General features: G+C 38.8%; 1 protein-coding gene across 1 annotated transcript in view; it reads right to left on the bottom strand.

The window, feature by feature from the left end:
- Nucleotides 1–19,596, bottom strand: part of eys (eyes shut homolog) — a 158,268-nt gene that overhangs the window by 31,850 nt on the left and 106,822 nt on the right. Inside the window, exons 39-40 of the mRNA XM_039621642.1 lie at nt 12,469–12,619; nt 3,477–3,585 (exon numbers count right to left, since the gene is read on the bottom strand). Of these exons, the coding sequence (XP_039477576.1) occupies nt 3,477–3,585; nt 12,469–12,619 (260 nt within the window). The remainder of the gene's footprint in view (nt 1–3,476; nt 3,586–12,468; nt 12,620–19,596) is intronic.

The raw sequence follows: 19,596 nt of genomic DNA, 5'->3' as shown, positions 1-19,596 counted from the left end.
TCTTTAAAGAAGCTTAAGATTCAAATAAAACAAGCAGCGCGTGATGGGTACTTTTAAAACAAGCTAAACTGTGCTTGTATGTGATTCACTGTAGCTGTGTGATGATGATGGGCTGATGATAATGTATGACTTTATGGTGCCTTCAAGCATGTTTACCATGTTTATGAGAAGAGTCCATTTGAAAAGCCCCACTAATGTAAAATTCATGACTTTGTAAGTGGACCCACAGCACTGCTTTCACACGAGCAGTGTGATCATTTTCGAATTTTATTTGAAGGCAGGGCTAGGCAGTGTGGAATCTGTTTCATATTCTTCTTATGCACATGTAAGGCCAGTTTAGATGAGTAAAACTTGGCCACAATAAAAACAGACAAAAACCTTGGGGCTAGGTTAACTATGCCTTTGGGCTAGTGCGAACCATCTTTGAGCAAGGAAAAAAACATACTGTGTGGATTTACTCAAGATGCATAGTGAAAAGTTTAAAAGGCAAGGCCGTGTTTTATTTGTGGATTGCCTTATTGAATATATATTTGAAGGTGTTTCCCTTTCGGACCACAGCATTTGGCAAGGAGATAATTTAAAATGCTTAAGTAATTGCACCATTATCTAATAAAGAAACAATATTTCTGTCTTTTAACACTTTGCATGGTTTCACTAGTTGCTGCTATAACAAGAAAAGAGAGGGTGTGTCAAAAGGGCTACATTTTCTTTTTGGATTGGCAGTAGAGGATATTATCACAGCTTATAGATTGCTACAGGTACATTATTCTAAAAAAAGATGCTGGAAAAAATCAAGGAAGACCTAAAACCTCATGGCATCCCTCGCACCAACAAATATTTCATGACACACATGAAATCTTCAGATTAAATTTTCAAGTTATTTCCTCTTTTTTCCTCCACAATTCAGGACCATGGACAGCGCACACACACACATCGATCCTACTACCTATGGTACTACAAATGGCCCTTTATTGAGAAGGCTGTTTGTAGTATTTATCAGAAGTTGTACACAAACACCTGTCACATTAAAAGTAACTGTATCTGTGCTGATGGCAGGTTACTCATGCATGTCTGCGACCCTATGCTAATTTGTACTGCCCTTGGTAAATTGTTTTGATCATTACTGGAATCAACTAAGTGCTTTTGTTTTCAGAAATTTGGCAATTCTTCGTTTGACTCGCTGGCTTAAATTGCTACTCCAATCCGCACTTTTACTGATTGTGGCTTAAAGCCAATTTGCTCTGCTTAGTAAATATGGGATAGAGTGTGAATAAGTAGAGGTAATATTTCAAAGCCAGAAAATAGATATGTTCATTTAACTCTTCAAAAAAATTTGATTGTTTCCTTTGTCTGATGAAGAAAATACTGGCCTTCAGTCTAAATTGTCACAGAGGTTTCACTATAATTTCTGCGAGCCTAACCATGATTAAGTATATGGAAGTATGCGAAATTTTCATTGCTTTTAGGTCTATGTGGTGCTGTCTAGTTTAACATGAATCAAAAATGTCAAGAAAATGTAAATATAAATACTAAAAACAAAACGTCAAAAACAAGAGGACAGACAAAACCAACAGCTTTAAAAAATATAACCAGAATAAAGCTTTATATACACAGAATACAAAACTACAACCAGTACAGAATGTAAACATGAGAAGTGCAACAAGCCAGACTGAGGTAACTTACTTCTAGCTTACTTTTCCTATACTAACTGATGTTGCTTATTAAGCTCTTTAATGTACTGCAATAACACCGACATTTCACCACATTATTTTAAGATTGCCATATTATTAGTATTTCTATAGCTACATGTATACATTCATTCCTTTTATCTATGAGTAATTATACCCCTACAGCACTGGCTACTGGACATTGAATGCAATCTGGTCTCATACACCAGTAGAGCAGCAAGCCTGCTATGAACCCTGACACAACAGCTCTATAGTTGGGTGTATCCTGTCTTTGTACTAATTAAAAAGAAACTAATCCAAAATGAAAACTACAGCCTGCCACTTTGCCACAGCCCTGAGTAACTAGATAACAGTGTTTACTGAGAAATCAAGATACTTCTAATTTGACATATACTAACAGTGAAATAGATGGCAATATTGCTTCACCAACATCTGCTAAGCTGTCTGATTAGCCTCGGCAGTCTAGACTGGAAAGTGACAGCAGCTATCTCTCTCTGAAGTCTACAGCTGGCTTTAGTTTTGAGCCCACTCACTTCTTCTCTTGGCTGACAGTGTCAGATAAAGCCAACACAAATACAACACAGAAATAACTAAAGCACATATTTGTTTCCAAGAGATTTTTAAGATCTTCATTTGATACAAGACACTACAAGTAGCTTTTTACTTGTATTGTTTATCCACAAATATACACAGCATGTAAGTAGTATTTTTTTATTTTTAGAAACGCACTCATTCACTTCATCTTTAAACCTGACAATACAAGAAAAAGTTTAGCACTGTGATGTCTAATTGTAGCAAAGATAGTGCTCGTGTAATGAATGAGGAACAAAGAAACATGTTGGCATCTCAAATTAGAAGACCATAAATCACACTGAGGAGTGGGAGGCATGTTGGGCCAGTGGGAAGGTTGAGACTCTCTCTGCATATTTGAATGTGAAAGCAAAATTATTAATTAATAACAAATATAGGTGTTGTTAATCAAATTAATGAGCCAGAAAAAAAAGACCAGCCTGTGATTAACAATAGAACAAGCTTGATGTGGCTTACACGTTTGCCAATTGTGATCATCTATAGATAATACTGTAAAAGATGCACTTTTTTCTAAATGGAAGCCTGTTTTGTATTCATAAAGCAATGGGCTTTGGCAGCGCACAACAACATACAGTCAATCTACTGATGGCCCTGCTGTCACGAGTTCTATAAGTTGTTCATTTGAATGTGGCGAGTCTGTTGGCGCTGTGGGGGTGCCAAATGTATAGGGCTGTGGGAAAAATGCAGGGATGTCAGGGGGAAAAAAATTGCCAGTAAACATCATCTGTCTATATGACATAAATGCCAGGGCATATTTCCTGTGTTGCTCTTTAACATTAATGCTGCATTTATACTGTTTTACTTCATAATTGTCACAATGACATTTAGCAGATTTCAGAAATTTTAGATAACAATGCAGCCTTTATATAAACAAATAAACTGACAAACAACCCTACTACAAAAACTAAAAGCCACTGATGGCTCTGTGGCATTCATTATTAGAGCAGCGTTTAAATACTGGAATGGCTCTCAATGGAAATACATGCGTATTTCTTTAATTATTATTATTTACTGAAGAATATCGGGATCCACAGGCGATGATATTGCTGCTGTACCAACATTTCAATGTTTTTAAGGCAAACTGTGCTGTAAAAGGAATAGGATAACTGAGAGATAATTATGTGTTTGAAATGAGATGGTTGTACAGAGATGATGGTTGTACAAAGGGTGGATTTGAGTGCAGAGAGGTCAGGATACCTGTGACATAGGGTGTGAGACGTACTCCTCGAGATGCTGAGCCGTGCCATTATCTGCAGCTATTTCAATCATACACGGCCCTCCTTGTTTGCCAACAGGCAGATTGTATCTGTTAAAAGAGAAGACACAGAAACCAGGGGTAAGTTAGGAAGCCATCTCCCTGCCATGTCTGATACTCACAATAAGGCCAGCAAAGTGTGGAAAAGGCTCTGATGGAGAAACAAACAGAGCAGACAGCAGTGAAGCTCCTAATGTGACCATGGAGAATATTCCATAAACTTACTAGATATACATTACACATCGTTTTATAAGACACTCTATGCACTGGCACACTGGGTCTGAAGTAATGGTCCGTTTGTATCACAAGCTCTCACCCTAAACCCAGGAGAGACAAGAAAAAACAGGCAATGTTTTCCCCAGTTTTGGATTCAAATAAGAAGGCCAGAAATAGGTTTTGGCTCAGTGCTCAGTGCTTTTTATTTTCTGTAAGTAGTTGTGTTTCTCGGTCAAATTGAAATGGACACAATAATGCAACAGTGCTTATGGAGTGCCTAAAGAAAAACCACAGAGTGAGATCACCAATCATAACCAGGTACATGATCTGTGACATAAATACCAGTTTTAATAACATTTTCTATGGTTTTCTACCACTACTACTGTTACTACTGATAACAATGATAACAATAGGCCAAAAAACATGATTATGGGTATGAGTGCTCATTATGTCATTCAGGATTAATTAATGATAAAAACGAGGGCACAAACTAGATATACATTACAAACCTAATGAGAAGGAAGATAATTTTATCATTTGACCCTCAGCGTCTCTCTGGGGAAATATACAATTGTAGTAGTCATTAATGTTGCAGCCGTAATGTTAAGTAGATGGTCTACTTGTGTCATATTCCAGCTCTGGCAAAGTCAAGTGATCCCCTCTCCCCAATTCATCACCGGCCTTATGCTGGCAGTACACAATAGAAGCCACTTTAAAAGGCTCAACATTATGCAAAAGGTTGCCCGCTCTCCGCCACACACGTAAACACGGCAATGCGTGATGCACTTTGTGTTCTGTGGGTTTCTTTGCAACCAGCCCGTAAACACGCCTCACATCTACGATTCTGCGTATTTCGTAACTTATTCAGCCATTCTTTTTGATTGTACCAATGATGACTGATGAGGAACAACCCTCAAACGTCTGCTTTAATAGCCAGATGGAAACAATCAGAGCAATCGCCCTCCTGCTAATTTGAAACAGCCTTCCAGGACACCTCCCTGCGGCAATCATACTCAACTTCAGGTAGGACTAATTACAGGTGTGGAAATCATAAGAGCCGTTTTGTACACACTCGCTGATAAATTAAGGCACATTTACATTGGCAAATGTGAAAGGCAACCTAATGTCCACAAAAGACATCCATTAACATCCTGGTGGTGCTCAGTGTGTTCCAGTGAGCTCACTCTCTTACATTGGGATATTGCCCCGCTGTTCCTTGGATCCTAATGAAAGGGATAGAGTGGTGCGATATATCAATCCTTATCTTTGTGCAACAAAAATGGACCATTTTGCGAGGTATGAAACATCACAATATCATTACAACCTCTATTGCTGAGGGCGCTTGATGAATATTTTGGTGCTTACCACAGTAGCTTTTATTCGGGCTACTAATGCTACAAAAACTGTCCCTGGGAAATATGGAAAGCCTGCGCACAAAGCAAGCGGGATGATGTTACTTGATGAGTTCTTATGAGCACACTGAATATTCCAGCAAGCTAATTTACAATGGTCTTGCTTTAAGGAAAACCTGACTATTTATATATTTTAAAAAATGAGTATAACTACTTTATGTGGTCTAGATAGCTAGAAATATGGCCTACAGCTCCACATTATAATCACCACACACATACACACAGAAGCCCAAAACCAAACAAACAAACATATGAATGAATAAGAAGGAAAAGAAGCAGTGGTTTTGTCTAACGTAGGGAAGAAACTGATTTCTTATTGGGCCCCTTGTGCACCATTCATTTCTGGGTCTCACAGGACCCACACAGCAAAGTTCCAGTTTGAGGTAAACAAACAGAAACGGATAAATATTTCTCCAAAGACAGACCACACCACAATATGGCTGTGATCATTTTCCTAACTCAATCATCATTTATGCATTTGTTCATCTGGCTAATGTTCTAATCATGAGTGATTTGTCATCTCTAACATCCTCATTTAGACTGCGTCTGGTGTGTGACTAATTAAGGGCAACTGCATTACAGCAACTTTCCAGAGGATCACCACTGAAATATTACCTGGAATGTTAAGGGACCTTGCAAATATTTTCAGGACTGCACCTTTACACAGAGGTATTTGTTAAACCTGAAGGTGGGTGTTTGTCTCTACAATCCAATAAGAACATTCCCTCTTCACAGTCCCCTGCAGACAACTAATAATAAAGGAGGATAATCATTAAAATATTACTTTTGCATTAAACATCTGAAAGTATTGGCAACAGATGGCAGTAAAACATCATGCACTGCACGGTGCCCTTGCAACAGTTTTTAGTGTCTGGGAAAAAAAGGCACAAAAAAAGGCTTGTTATTCTATCCATATTTCTGATTCTTACAAAGAGCAAATCATAATGTGTAACATGTAAGTTGTGAATTTATCAGTTGTGAGTCATTTGATTGATTTAAGTGTCTGTTAGTTCTGCAAATGGAGACTACGCTCAGTAGAGTTTATTATCAGTGAGCTGTAGCTGGCTCACACACACAAAGAAGACAAGTACCAACTGTTACTTTGATATTCTTATTAGCACAACAGGTTGCGGCGCTGCATCAGATGTAACTGAAAATAACCTTCCATATGGTTACAAATCATGAAATGTCATATCACGCCACAGCACCTATTGCACAAGATATCCGAAGGGCTCTATTTGTTGTTGTTGTTGTTGTTTTTTTTTCCATAAGTGCAACATGCTCTGTATCAGATCATAGACTACACCTGCATTGACTGTAATGGCTGGCTCTGGTGCAGTGACTTTCACACACGCAGCACTGCAGCATTTGCTGCATAATTTGTGCTGTGACTGGCAAGCCTCAATTAATTTGGGTAGCCTGTGTTCTATCATTATATCTCCAGCAATACAATTAGACAGCACACAGCAACACTCGTGGTATTGTGAAGCTTCACAAAAGAAACTCCAAGTGAGCAGGCAGGGCTGCTGCTGAATCTTTCATGGGAGGACTTGTCAATACAACTCTGAATAGTGTGTAATTGATACACATACCTTGCTGTGAAAAAAAAGGACGTGGTTTCAAAAACAAAAATGGCCCTTATTAAACCAGATACTTTTGAAACAAGCGCACATATGGCGTGGCATTTCCCCAAATACATTTTTCTCTATTACTCTCCAAAGGATTAATACCCAGCAGGGAAGTGTTCACTTGTAGTGTAGCTGTTTGGTAATTACTTTCACAAACTGCAAAGGGGTTATGTACCCATTAATAGGATAGACACAAATCATAAGATAGATCTAACCACACTGTATAACAAAATGCGCCATTGATTGACTCGCACTAAAATGCCCTCTTAGTTCTATATCAGCCAACATTATGCTGAGTGAAGTAAATCAGTGTTTCGGAGCTGAAGAGGACTCGAACTCAGAAAGCTGAGTTTCCAATGTTTCTGTGACAATAATTCAAAGAAGTCAGATTCCCTGACTCCCTGAGATGCCCTGAAATAAGTTACTTTTTTGAAATTCTTTCCAGTGTTTCTTCTCACAGCATAAGTCTGTTTTCTTCCTGGTACAGCAGCTGTTGCTAGGAGACATTTCACACCCACATGTTCATTTTTTTCTACAAAACTATTCGATGATCACTGAACAGGCCATTAAATATAAGTTTAACGATTAAATGATTAAATAATCGTTAGAGTTCAATATGCGATGCAAATGATAGCATACTCGCTGAATTAAAAATGGGACGAGAAACTACATTCGCCATTTTTTTTATTCTTTTGTTATTGTGAAAAGCAACAGTTAGAGAATCATAATAATTTAATCAGCAACTAATAATTAATGCTCTTCCTGTTATTTGCTGTCCTGTGTTTTGTGGTCAGAGCAAGCACATAGTATTTCAGGAGATTTCAGGCTGGAGGCAAAATACTCATGACTTCAGATTTTGCCACACAGGAAGGGCATAGCAAGAGCTGCATTAGAAGAATCGTGGGTCCAGTGTTTTGTTTTGTTTTTTTGGAGCTGTAGAGGAAGTAAAAGTCTGGACATCATGGCCTCATCCATTAGTCATAAACTTGGTTGACTGATCCTTGGCTCATTCTGTTCGCATATCATACTGTGCTGGAGAAAGACACTCAAGAGTATGTGTACAAAAACATTGCTTGGACAAAACAACCCACCCGTAATGTGGATGTAATGTGAATACGGTGCTAATTTAAAAGAAAAGTGATTTAAGGGATCTAATTATGAAATACACATTGACTGAGAAGCACTTCATTAGGCAAACCTGTTCAATTGCTCATTAACACAAATCATCCAATTCCGTGGGAGAAACTCAGAGCATTTAGACACGTAGACACGGTCAAAACGAGCTGCTGCAGTTCAAACCGAGCATCAGAATCGCAAAGAACAGTGGTTTAAGTGACTTTGAATGTGGCATGGTTGTTGGTGCCAGACGAGCTGGTCCGAGTATTTCAGAAACTGCGGATCTACTGGGATTTTTTTCCATATGGCCATTTCTAGGATTTACAGAGAATGTTCTGAAAGAGAGAAAATATCCAGTGAGTGGGAGTTCTCAGGGTGAAAATGCCTTGTTGTTGTTGCTAGAAGTCAGACTGTTTTGAGCTGACAGGATGGTAACAGTAACCAGAATAGCCACTCATACAACCAGGATATGCAGAAGAGCATCTGTGCAGGCAGATCAATTTGAACCTGAAGTAGCAGCAGAAGACCACACCGGGTGCCTGTCCTGTCAACTAAGAACAGAAACTGAGGCTACAGTTCACACAGACTTACCAAACCTGGAAAGGGGAAAATTGGAAAAATATTGCCTGGTCTGATGAACCTCAATTTCTGCTACAGCATTCAGATGACTGGTTTGAATTTGGTATGAAAACCATGAAAACCTGGATCAATCCTGCCTTGTTTCTGCTGCTCAGGCTGCTGATGGTGGTGTAATGTGTGGGCGATATTTTGTGGGGCACACTTTAGGCCCCTTAGTACCATCGTTTAAATGCTATAGCCTACTTGAGTATTATTACCAACCATGTCAATCCCTTTATGGCCACAGAGTGCACGCCTTCTGATTGCTGCTTTCAGCAGGACATGGTGCCATGTCAAAAAGCCCAAATCATCTCAAACTGGTTTCTTGAACAAGAAAAAGGGTTCACTGTGCTCAAATGGCCTCCACAATCACCAGATCTCAATCCAACAGAGCACCTTTGTGATGTGGTGGAGCAAAAGATTTGCATCTACAGCATCTGTGTGATGCTCTCACGCCAAGACCAAAAGTCTTGAGGATTGTTTCCAGCCACTTGCTGAATCTATGCCATGAAGAATTAGGACACGAATTAGGACAGTTTTAAAGGGAAAAGGAGGGTCCAACCCAGTATTGTCAAGGTGTACCTAATAAAGTGTAAATACAGATGTACATTTCTTTTGAAATCAAAGCAATTCAAGACAGAATTAAAACAACCTGCAACACTACCCTATGGCATCACCAAAGAAGACTAAAGGCAAGTTTTTTTGAGAACCTTTACTTTCTGTGATCAAGCAGAACGCTGACATTTTCATCCTTTCAAACAAAGGTTCTAAGAAAAGACGTGATGATGAGGTATTCATGCACTGCTTCTACAGAAACGGAAAATTTGGTGCATTTTCAACAGTAAAAAACATCAACATGAACATCAAAACCCAGAAGGTGCTAGACACAGGATCCTCAGTCAGACAAAAAAGAATATTTTTCAGTAAGCCTGAATCATACTTGAGACACTACTCCCATTCCTTTGACTGAAGAGAAAAAAGCACCAACAAAAGCAGCATAAATTTAAATAATCATGTCTGCCAGGGACTCAGAGTTCACCTCTGACAAGGGAAGAAATGTGATGCTGCAGAATGCTGTGTGTCATCCTTGTTGATCTTTGACTGAGTGTAAATGGAAATTACTCCAACAGTGAATGGCAAGTAGTACGGGATTCGGCTAAAAGCATACACACCTCACAAATGACCAGGGGAGCGTTTGGAGTCTGTCACTCTCAAATTTAATCGCAGCAGTATTGCCCTAAACATCCCCAAAGGAAAACTTCCCAACATCAAAAACCAAGCCAGCAACAAACATGTCCTCCCCAAATGAAAAATGACACAGCATCCCCCCTGCACACTCCCCTTTGTGAATTTATATGGCAGCACGGGGCATTTCAGCAGTGGCTTTTTGTCTTGCCAGCATTTGTCTGCTCTGGAGTGCTATAGCCCATTTGTGCTATAAGTGAAATAATACAATTAAACATTTCTGGAGAGGGAAAATATAATACAAAGTTGCTGCCTTGTGGAAATGTTTTGCATGCTTCACAGCTGTTATCAATCTGCCTTTGCGTTACACGCGGTTTTGTGAAAACACAATGCACCGTAACACCATTACATTTAGAAAATCTGCATAGCTATTGATAGTGTGTCTGAATAAATATAAGTTATTATAATCCATTTTCCCGAAACCAAACTCAGTATTTCTACACAGTCAAAGTGTTCATAATTCAATGGAAGCTCACTGGAGAGAAAGGTATGGACTTTATATTTCATGTATGTGGCAGCCAATTTAAACAGTCCTGAATGTTTCAGTGAAATGAATCACATTTTCTTTTTGAAGACCAACAAAAGGAAAATGTGATTCATTCAATTATGTTTACTGTCAGGACTGGCTTCTAAATTCTTGATTAAATATTCATAATGTCTTTTATCCCTTTGTTGAGGATGATTAGCAAGACGAAGTGGTGCACGACTGCTAAACAGTGTTCCTTCATAGCTAAGAGGATTTCAAATAGAGTGAGGTAAAGAAACATTAACACTCTTTATCATGGTTTTAAGTTTGATTTTTGCTTAATTATATGTGATCATAATGTAGGGAAAACAATTTAAGCCAAAAAACCCAAGCATTTTTGCATCTGCAATGTCGTACTCTGTGTAGCAGTTATGTCCCCAGAACTAAAGCTTATGAAAAATGAGTGCCAATGTTTTCATAGTATAGTACTGAAACTTGGACAGGTAATGTTGAATAGGCTCTGTGGCAATGCTGCTGCGTGGCGCAACAGACAGACATTTATGGTTATAACATGAGAAAGTCAAAGTGGTGTAACTGTATTTGTATAAAAACAGGAAAATGTTTTCCCTTTCTGATGTTAGGTGCAGTGGCACCACACAACCCGAGATGACAGCAAGATAGAAAAGAAAAAAAAAACGAGCATTTGAGAGTCATGCAAGAGGGAAAGATTGGAAAAAAAAAATATGGAGATGAGTCTGTGTTACAGTGCCTTCAGGCAATTTGAATTTTTTCACCGGTCATTGGAGCCTGGATTACAGTATTTACAGTTAAATACAACCACAGCACTGCACTGCATACATGCTGACAACAGCAAGGCATCTGTATTCAGTGTTGCCAACTATCACCCAAGGAAAGTAGGTACTCGGTGCTCAAACATGACTTGATGATGTCATGGGCTCATTTGCATATGAATAAAATTGCTGAACCGATCAAGAGTAAATAGAAGCAGAGCTCAGCAGCAGGCACTCTCTCATTTCTCCTGCTGGCTTACTCTGCCCCACAGTGATGAAGCCTCTAAGCCTTTGTGTGCGGTACAGAGACACAAGATCAGCAGTGCAGGGGGAAGGATGGCTGATCAGAACTATTTGAAAGGAACAAGCAATAAGTCAAAATATATATAAAACAGGTCTGGTAACGAGTCTCTTGCCAAATGTTTGAAAGTGACATGTTTTTCCATGATAAATCTAAAGAGCAGCTATATTTGTTGTTTAAGCCTTTTCATAAGTAGTATTACCAAAGGACATTAAAAAAACGAGCTTTTTTAAACAAAACTGTTGATAGGTAAAAAAAATAATGCATATAAGATGTAAACAATTTACATATTACTATTCTTTATTTTAGTTCACAAATTTAAAGTTACAGTATGTAAAATTTTCACCGCTAGATGTCAGTAGATTGCAGTCATTTGAGTTTCGTACCCCTCCAATTTCAAGTTCATAATGCTACCTACAGTGGTTGCCATAGGATAAACACATTTTAGCCAACAAACAGAGATCAAAAACATTCATTTAAACACGATTTATATTGCTTCTACTATTGAATGTTCCAGAGTCCGATTTGCTCCTGAGCTTTTCCCAATCTGTGGAAGGCCGTCAACCTACTGTTTACCTCAGCTGGCAATGCTGACTAAGAAGTGTCCACCTTCTTTTATGCTAGAAAAGTCTGTAACATTTTGTGAAAGGAGTCCGATATGGGTGGATTTAACTTTGTTGTTGCTTGAAAGCTTTTTATTGGAGGGAAAGTGTGGTTTTAAGGACAATCGAGCCTAACATTAGCTGGCATAATGTTAGCTTACAACTAGTTGTTGTTTACTCAGCTCTTGTCAGCTGTACAGACAATGAATGTTGACAATAAATTATTGCGACAATATCGGGAATACACAAGCATGATGAACACATTTGAAGCAGGCGGCTTCCACAAACCCATAACAGTATTTTTAATAGATTTAAAATGCTTTATGAGAATGCATCAGTTTGTTGGAAGCTGAAATTACACACTATTTTATGCATATTTATGAGTGCAGTTCCATTTTTTTCTAATAAATAACTTCAAAAAATGACTGACTGTACCTTCAATTGTTCTAGGCTTGCTTGACACATGTTACAAAATACGTTCTTCCCTGGCGGTTGAATTCTAGGTGAATGACAGCAAAGTAGAAGCACCATATCGTTACCTGATGGTGACTGACGTCCATCTGTTGTTATTGATGTTCTGATTTACAGCTGCATGCAAAATATGACTGCCACCACAACCGAGTTTAGCAACAGGGCTTCCATCTTGAATGAAAACATGAAGGAACCGATCCCCAAAGTTCTGCTCCTGAGCTGCAAAGATAAGAAAATCACAATTAGTAAATAGCCTCTTTTTGCATATTACTGTATTGTATCAGTACAATATTCGTTACATGACTTCAAACTTATCAAAGATACTGAATGCATAAAATGAGGCCCCTTTGTGTGTGACTTTAAAATCTGAAAAATAGAAGATGATCTGATTTGAACATATTGTTGAGTAACTACGGTAGCTGGACAGGGCTTCTTCCATATGCTTTTCTCACACTGTATGCTAATTTTTCAAAATGATCTTTAATCTCTGCTGTGTGATGCATTTTAATGTGTTAAAAATAAAGATGCAATACAAATACAAATACAAAAACAGAGGTAATATGCATACTATACGAGGACCACTACCTGACACCTGAGGGAAGATTCCTATCTGCCAACAAATGCCATTACACAGTCAAAACACATGCCTCCTTTAAGCTTACAAAGACCTAGTTCACATTGCTGTGAGTTCTACAATAAATACACAAACTGGGCAATCTTTCCCTCAAAAAACAGCTAAGAATAAACTGACTTAGACCTGATAAAATCTAAAATGTCTAAGGCTTAAAGGGCATTGCAAGCACTCGCACTGTTTTTTTGTTAAAGGATTAAATTAGGATGGACCAAATGGCATAAAAATCATTTAGACTTAGCCAAGTTAAAAGTAACAAGAAAATATGAAAGAAAGAGATAGAAATTTACTCAAAGGTCATGGAGAGCTCAATTGAAAAAGTATAGCGAATAATAATCAATTCTTGCTGAGAGATCGAAACTTTCCACTGGATACTCCCACCTACAAGGGGAAATGTTGAAAAGAGAAGGGAGAGGAGACTGATTCGAGATAAATCTGTCTGCAGCAGTGTCCACTGCTGCAGACACCGTGTTAGTAAAGACCTGCAAGGAAGTAAGTACAGGGCTCCTTGTCCCTTATACCACGGGTGGAAACTAAAACTTTGGTCCTCATTGTCTGACAGACCTCCTTAAATCAAACTGCTCCTTTCACAATCTGAGCTATATGAAGCTATCTGAGACTTGGCATCAAACATAAAGTGCTGTTCACTTATGAGTAATGATTCATATTATAACATACCAAGACTGCATCAATATGAGCTGAATCATCCCTGTGTGTGTGCCACACAGGAACCACACTGTTCAGAGCTCCTAGGATAACAGTAAAAGGATTTTTTATTACCATTATGCCATGGTATGGTTAGCCGAAAGCAGCGACTTTTCTGCTTCAAAAGATAAAGATCCACTCATGTGCACATAAACACACAAGTTTTCAGTAGGTTTATTGCATCCCATAAGGGAGGTAAGAGGTAGCAAGCAAGAGGGTATCCTCAGGATATAAGTATCTTCCCCATGGATCACTCTAGTAGGTCTCATTCTGCCTGCCTACCAGGAGAATGATTACCAGGTACTTTTATCACAGCTTGGGCTCTCAGGATCCAAAACATTTTTTTTAACTTAAGCAGAACAATCTTGCGACTGGAGGACTGATGGTAAATCTACATTTCGCTCCCGCTGGAAAAGCCTCTGGGAAATGGCAGCTGGTCCGACTTTTCCCCAACCTTTATGGTCTTGATTGCAAAACAGGAATATGACCTCTGCAGTATGTCACTTCACTCCAGCACATTATATCTCAATGGGAGATTTTGAGTGTCTTGCAAGCGAGACAGTGCATTGTGGGAGCGACAGCCAGCAGCAGCATGAAATTCTCCCCCCCCACACACACTACCGAGGTCTTTGACTGTCTAAGAACACAGGAGCAAAGGGGGAGCAACATAAAATGCAGCAGGGAGACAGAGACCAAACTTGCCCACTGTCAGCGAAGACATTCTTGCAAGTCAGAGGACTGAACAGCAATAGTGCCCAGTTAGAGGGACCTAAAATATTTCTGTGTTTCCAACAGGGCTTATAGGGCACATTTCAGCTGAATTACAGAGGGCGACAGGGGACCACACACCCAGAGGGAACTACTGAGTAGACTCAACACAATCAGGGTTGGCCTATTTCATTTCACAATGACAATGGTAACTGCGTCAAAACTCTCAGAAACTGAGATGATGTCGTTTGCTGGGCTAGGACCAGGACAGAGGTGTGTGGGCAGAGACATTCCTGTGGCATCTCCCTTGAAGTAATGAAATGAGTGGAGGATTTGGACACAGGAGAAAAATTGAACAAAAGCAGAGCTTGTTGTTTTAAGGGTATATGGCAACTCATGTGAAAGCTCAGAACAATTCCTCCAGGGCAAGAAGGGCATCAAGAAAATCCCCATCTCTTCGTCCACAGGAGGCAATGCTTAGCTTAATATGCTACACTCAGATAAATGTATTCTTTAAGCCGACCATTCTTTGTCTTAGGACACAACAGGGATGCATTTAACAGTGCCATACTACAAGCCACTGTTGCAGAATGACACACAGGAATAAATATCTCACTCCTATAATTTTCTGATCTTTGTTCTGCAGAAGGATAGGACTCTTAGCCCATGTAAAAATAGCAGCAGGGACACTGTAGGTAGCAAGGCATCATTCATAGAATAAGAGGCTTTTAAATGGCTTCATTTGTCCGGAGCATTTAATTAGTTTGCATCCTGCTTGAAGAGATAAAATTACCCTCATTCACTTGTTCAGTAATCTTCCTTTCTTGGTCATCTGCTCTTCAGTATGATCATGCTGCCAGCACACGATTTCAGACACAATATTCATTGTCATAGCTTTCCTAAAATGTCCCGTGGGTCGTGCCGTGGATCCTCCGTGGATCTGGCTCATGCTGTGGATGCTTGATCGCATCAGAATCTGGGAAGTTTGGAGACTGGGTCAGTGACTCAGACTCTGTGCTGTGTTCTGTGAGCCATTCAATTCAGTTTTCACTGCGTGGTGGGTCACACTGTTCTGCTGCTGTCAGAGACTGTTGATGCCATTAGGGCGTTGAGCTTGTGCAGAAATAATGTTTTTGGTGGGCAGAATGTGACAAATTAACATCCAGATAAATGTCAGAATCCACAGTTCGGCAGTAGAACACCGCAATGTAACATGTAATCAGATTTTTCAGTCCATCTCTCAGTGATTTAATAAATCTCAGTGGCATTTAAGATATAAAAATTAGTGTCCAACTTGCAACTCATAAAAGTCAACCTTCTTTTGATACTGTTCTCAATAAAGGTGTTAATTCTGGGTCGTGCCTGCAACAGTACCAAACTGCTTTGTTATAAAATACATCTTATGCAAGAGGCTTCATGTCAAGGGCAGAAAAAACACATATTCTGGTGTTCATCTCTATTTGGCTATTTCCATATATCTATCTACAAAGGCTCAGCTGATTCCAGTATATTAAAAGTGCTCTGTTTCACAAATTATTACAAGGCTGGCAAGCGTCTGAGAAGCTGATAAATCTGTGTCCAGTCTGAATCCTTCCAAGAGCCTTTGTTTAGTCAAAAATGTATTATTTGCTTAAATGCAAGCACCCTATTAATTTTAGAGCAACACGGACTCTTTACACGTCAAGACAAAATGCAACTGATGAGTTGTTAAATGCAGTTATGTTTTGAATAAAATCTTTAGTCAGCAGCATGAAATGAGGACATTTCAATTAATTCGAGATACACGGTACTTGACTTTCCTCTAGCAAACAATTGCTTTTGACACTTTTTGCTCATGGTAAAGTCACAAGGCATTATTAAAAAAAAAGCTTGCGCTGAGAGGAAAGCTTGAAAGTGAAAGGGAAATATGACTCAAACATTATGGTATGGTGCAAAAATATTCGGACACCCAGGGCCTGTTAATAACAGTGCATATATTTGCTGTGAAAAACTTACATGAGGTGAGAAACAAGGGACGCTGCAATTTTTTTTAAAATCGTCTTCAGAAGGATTTAAAAAACAATTATAATTTTAAAGCAAGCAGTGGGCGGTGCTGGTTGGAACAGAGCGGCAGCCAATGAGTCACTTTAAATACTGATGGAGACTGAAATGTTTAAGTCTGAATTTAACCTGCTGCTGTCATAAACATGCTGCATTCTGCCAAAAAATTTTAAAACTAAATAACCAGTAAAATATTCTTTAGATATAAAGAATATAAAAACCTCAACCTGGTATGTTTTCTGTAAACATGGTGCAAAAAAAGGAACAAAGAGCAAAAATTACATTAAAAGGGCAACATGGAATCACCATTTATTTTATTTATATAACACCAAATCACAACAACAGTTGCCTCAAGGAGCTTTATATTGTGAGTTTAAGACCCTATAAAAGCACAAGAATCAGATGCTGTGAGCAAGGACTTTGGCGACTGTGGGAAGGAAAAACTCCCTTTTAACAGAAGGAAACCAGGCTCAGGGAGGGGGAGTCAGTTGGGAGTGAGTGGAAGAAGACAGGACAAAAGACATGCTGTGTTACCCACTAAGATATTGTGTATTGAAATACTCAATAATATCCTTTTTTATATTTTTTCAAAAACACAGTGGGCTGTCAAATGTTTATGAATGGACTAACAAAGGAAGCCTTACACTTCTTACTTCCTACTGCAAAAATAAGCCTCTCTCATCTCCTCTCAAATCAATTTCTGCTTAGCTCTATAACTCATTCACTGCCAGATATTATTTTCTCTAGATGTCAATGTTGCAGCATCTTTTATTTTGCTATTTTTCTTCTGAAAGGATATTGTTTCCTACAGTCCCCACGGCCCTGTTACTCTGTGCTGAACTTAACAGAGCGTTCGTCCTTCTGCCAGTCGCTGTCACCTGTTTTCTCTTTCTCTCGCTCTCTCCCTCCCCATCTCTCTTGCTCACCCCACCTCCTCTATTTTTTCTTCTCCAGCTGACAATTGAAGTCCAGGGGGAGACTCGCGAGTTTGCTTCAGGGAGAGGTGTAAAGAAAAGGGGGAGCGGAGAATAAGGAGCAGGTCTGGCGCGGAGAGTCCTCGCATCTCAATGCACGTCTTTTGGTTTTCTTCTGATTAACTTTGTCTGTTTGATCTCTCGAGTTTTCTTTTCAGTTCCTATCCACTGATGTGAAAAAGATGGGTGCTATATGCCAGGAAGTATTTCTAGATAAAAGGCACCGTGCCCACTATTTATGCTTTCTGAACATCCATCTCTTTTCGTGACAAGGCTCGCAGTCTGCTTTCTGTGCCAGTGAGATACTGTAAATATTACTGAGAACAGTGAGCAGACTGATTTAATTGAACCAACTAACCTAAAATTATGACTATGTTTTGTAATTTACAGCCGTGTTCACGTCTACAATTGAGTGTGGTGAAAGCTGGTTTGGAATAAAGATGACATCAGGTTGAAACAGCAGTCAATTTTTCAAACTGATCTATAGTGTAAATCTGCAAAGGCTTAGACTGGTATGACTTATGATCCACACAGCTAGACAACTGGTGGCAGTGAATATATGAGGCGACTTATGCTAGGGTGGAAGTGAGACAATACTGCTATCTTGACGTCAAGTCACATCTGACAACTACAAAGGTGGTGTTACTGTACAACCTTTGAAACCACATTCTTTCAAATCACGTCGTTGTTTTTCTTCCTTAAGAATAAAGGTAAATTGTGTTACAGAGTCCTAATTTAGGTAATTATAATATAAGTGTTTCCTGTTATTGTTCTGCATATAGTACAGGAAAAATACTAATTAGAGAACTCAGGCAACAACTTGCATTAAACTGTGTAGTTTGTAATGCATAGCTTTGTATATAAAATACATAGCTTATGACTTCTCAGTCATATTATGAAAAGCTTTTCTAGGGCAGAAAAAAAGCTCCCTGAAGCTATATTCTTTTTATCCATGTAATATTCGGTTTTTCAAACAGAAAAGAAAAAAAAAATCAAAATTCAAACCATTAATTCAAGTATGGGGGAGCATACTAATGGCTTTGCGTTGCAATTATTCCGCTACTCTATCCTCAAACCTATCATTTGACATTTAAAAAAAAAGTCCTTAATAATATACCCTAAAATCTCTGCAACACAAACCAAATGTAGATTTGGATTTTATAGATAAAGAAAGATTTTTAGCATATAATAAAAATGCACATATATTGGGAATATGTCATTTTAAAAAGACTTTTCATTCCTTAATTTACTGACTGGTTGATTTTTGAACACTCTAATTAAGCGCCCGTGTCAGACAGGATACCGTATAGTTGTCTTTAAATTGATGTTACCATTGTCTATGTCTATTTAAGGTTTAGCTGGCTGACCTTTCAAATACACCAACCCTATATAAAGCACTAATTTAGACTTCTATTACATTCTGAGTGCAGCCTAATTAACAGCTCTTTAAATACAAAGATTTAAGTCTTTGGTGCAACGCTAATTCACTCAGTAGCCATCGTGGGAGGCCAATGACAGCCCAGTGAAGAAAAGTCAAGCTATTATTACCCCAAAGAACAGTAAAAGTAAAACCACCTTTCCCCCCCACAATATAGCCTACAGTGTCAAAAGCACACAGAAAGAATAACTCTGTTAGTTCTTTCAGAATTAAACTGCATAACAAAAGTCAGCTGGTACAAGCATAACTTGTTAGTGATAATGTAAGACTGTTAAATGAATTAACATATACTTTTCTGCAGTTGCATCACATATTTTGGGTTCGAGGAGGTGTAACACACCTGAATTTTAAACAACTCCTGGATTTACTCCTTGCCACTCTCATTACAGTTAGTCAAGCCAGAAAATCCACATTATGATCAAAGGAGAGGAAATACTGTTTAACCCTGAGGGGTACTGAGCTGTTTAATAGGTCCAGGACCTGTAGACGATGTCACCGATAAGAGGTTGATCTAGGTTATACCAGAAAGATGAATGTTATGATGTCTTCTACCGGTGGGTATAGAATAAATCACCCATGATCGCCACACAATGTATGCTGGTTACAGTTCTGTTGCACTTGCAGCTGACTTGCTGTGGTGTAACACAGGAACAACGAGAGGCTCCTAAACTCAAGGTGGATGCAGTTTTTAGAGCGAGGA

The sequence above is a fragment of the Oreochromis aureus genome, linkage group 13 (genome assembly GCF_013358895.1).
Source record: "Oreochromis aureus strain Israel breed Guangdong linkage group 13, ZZ_aureus, whole genome shotgun sequence".
Classification (NCBI taxonomy): Eukaryota; Metazoa; Chordata; class Actinopteri; order Cichliformes; family Cichlidae; genus Oreochromis; species Oreochromis aureus.
Note: the sequence above shows the minus strand (reverse complement) of the source record. Positions and strands in the feature narration are given on the sequence as shown.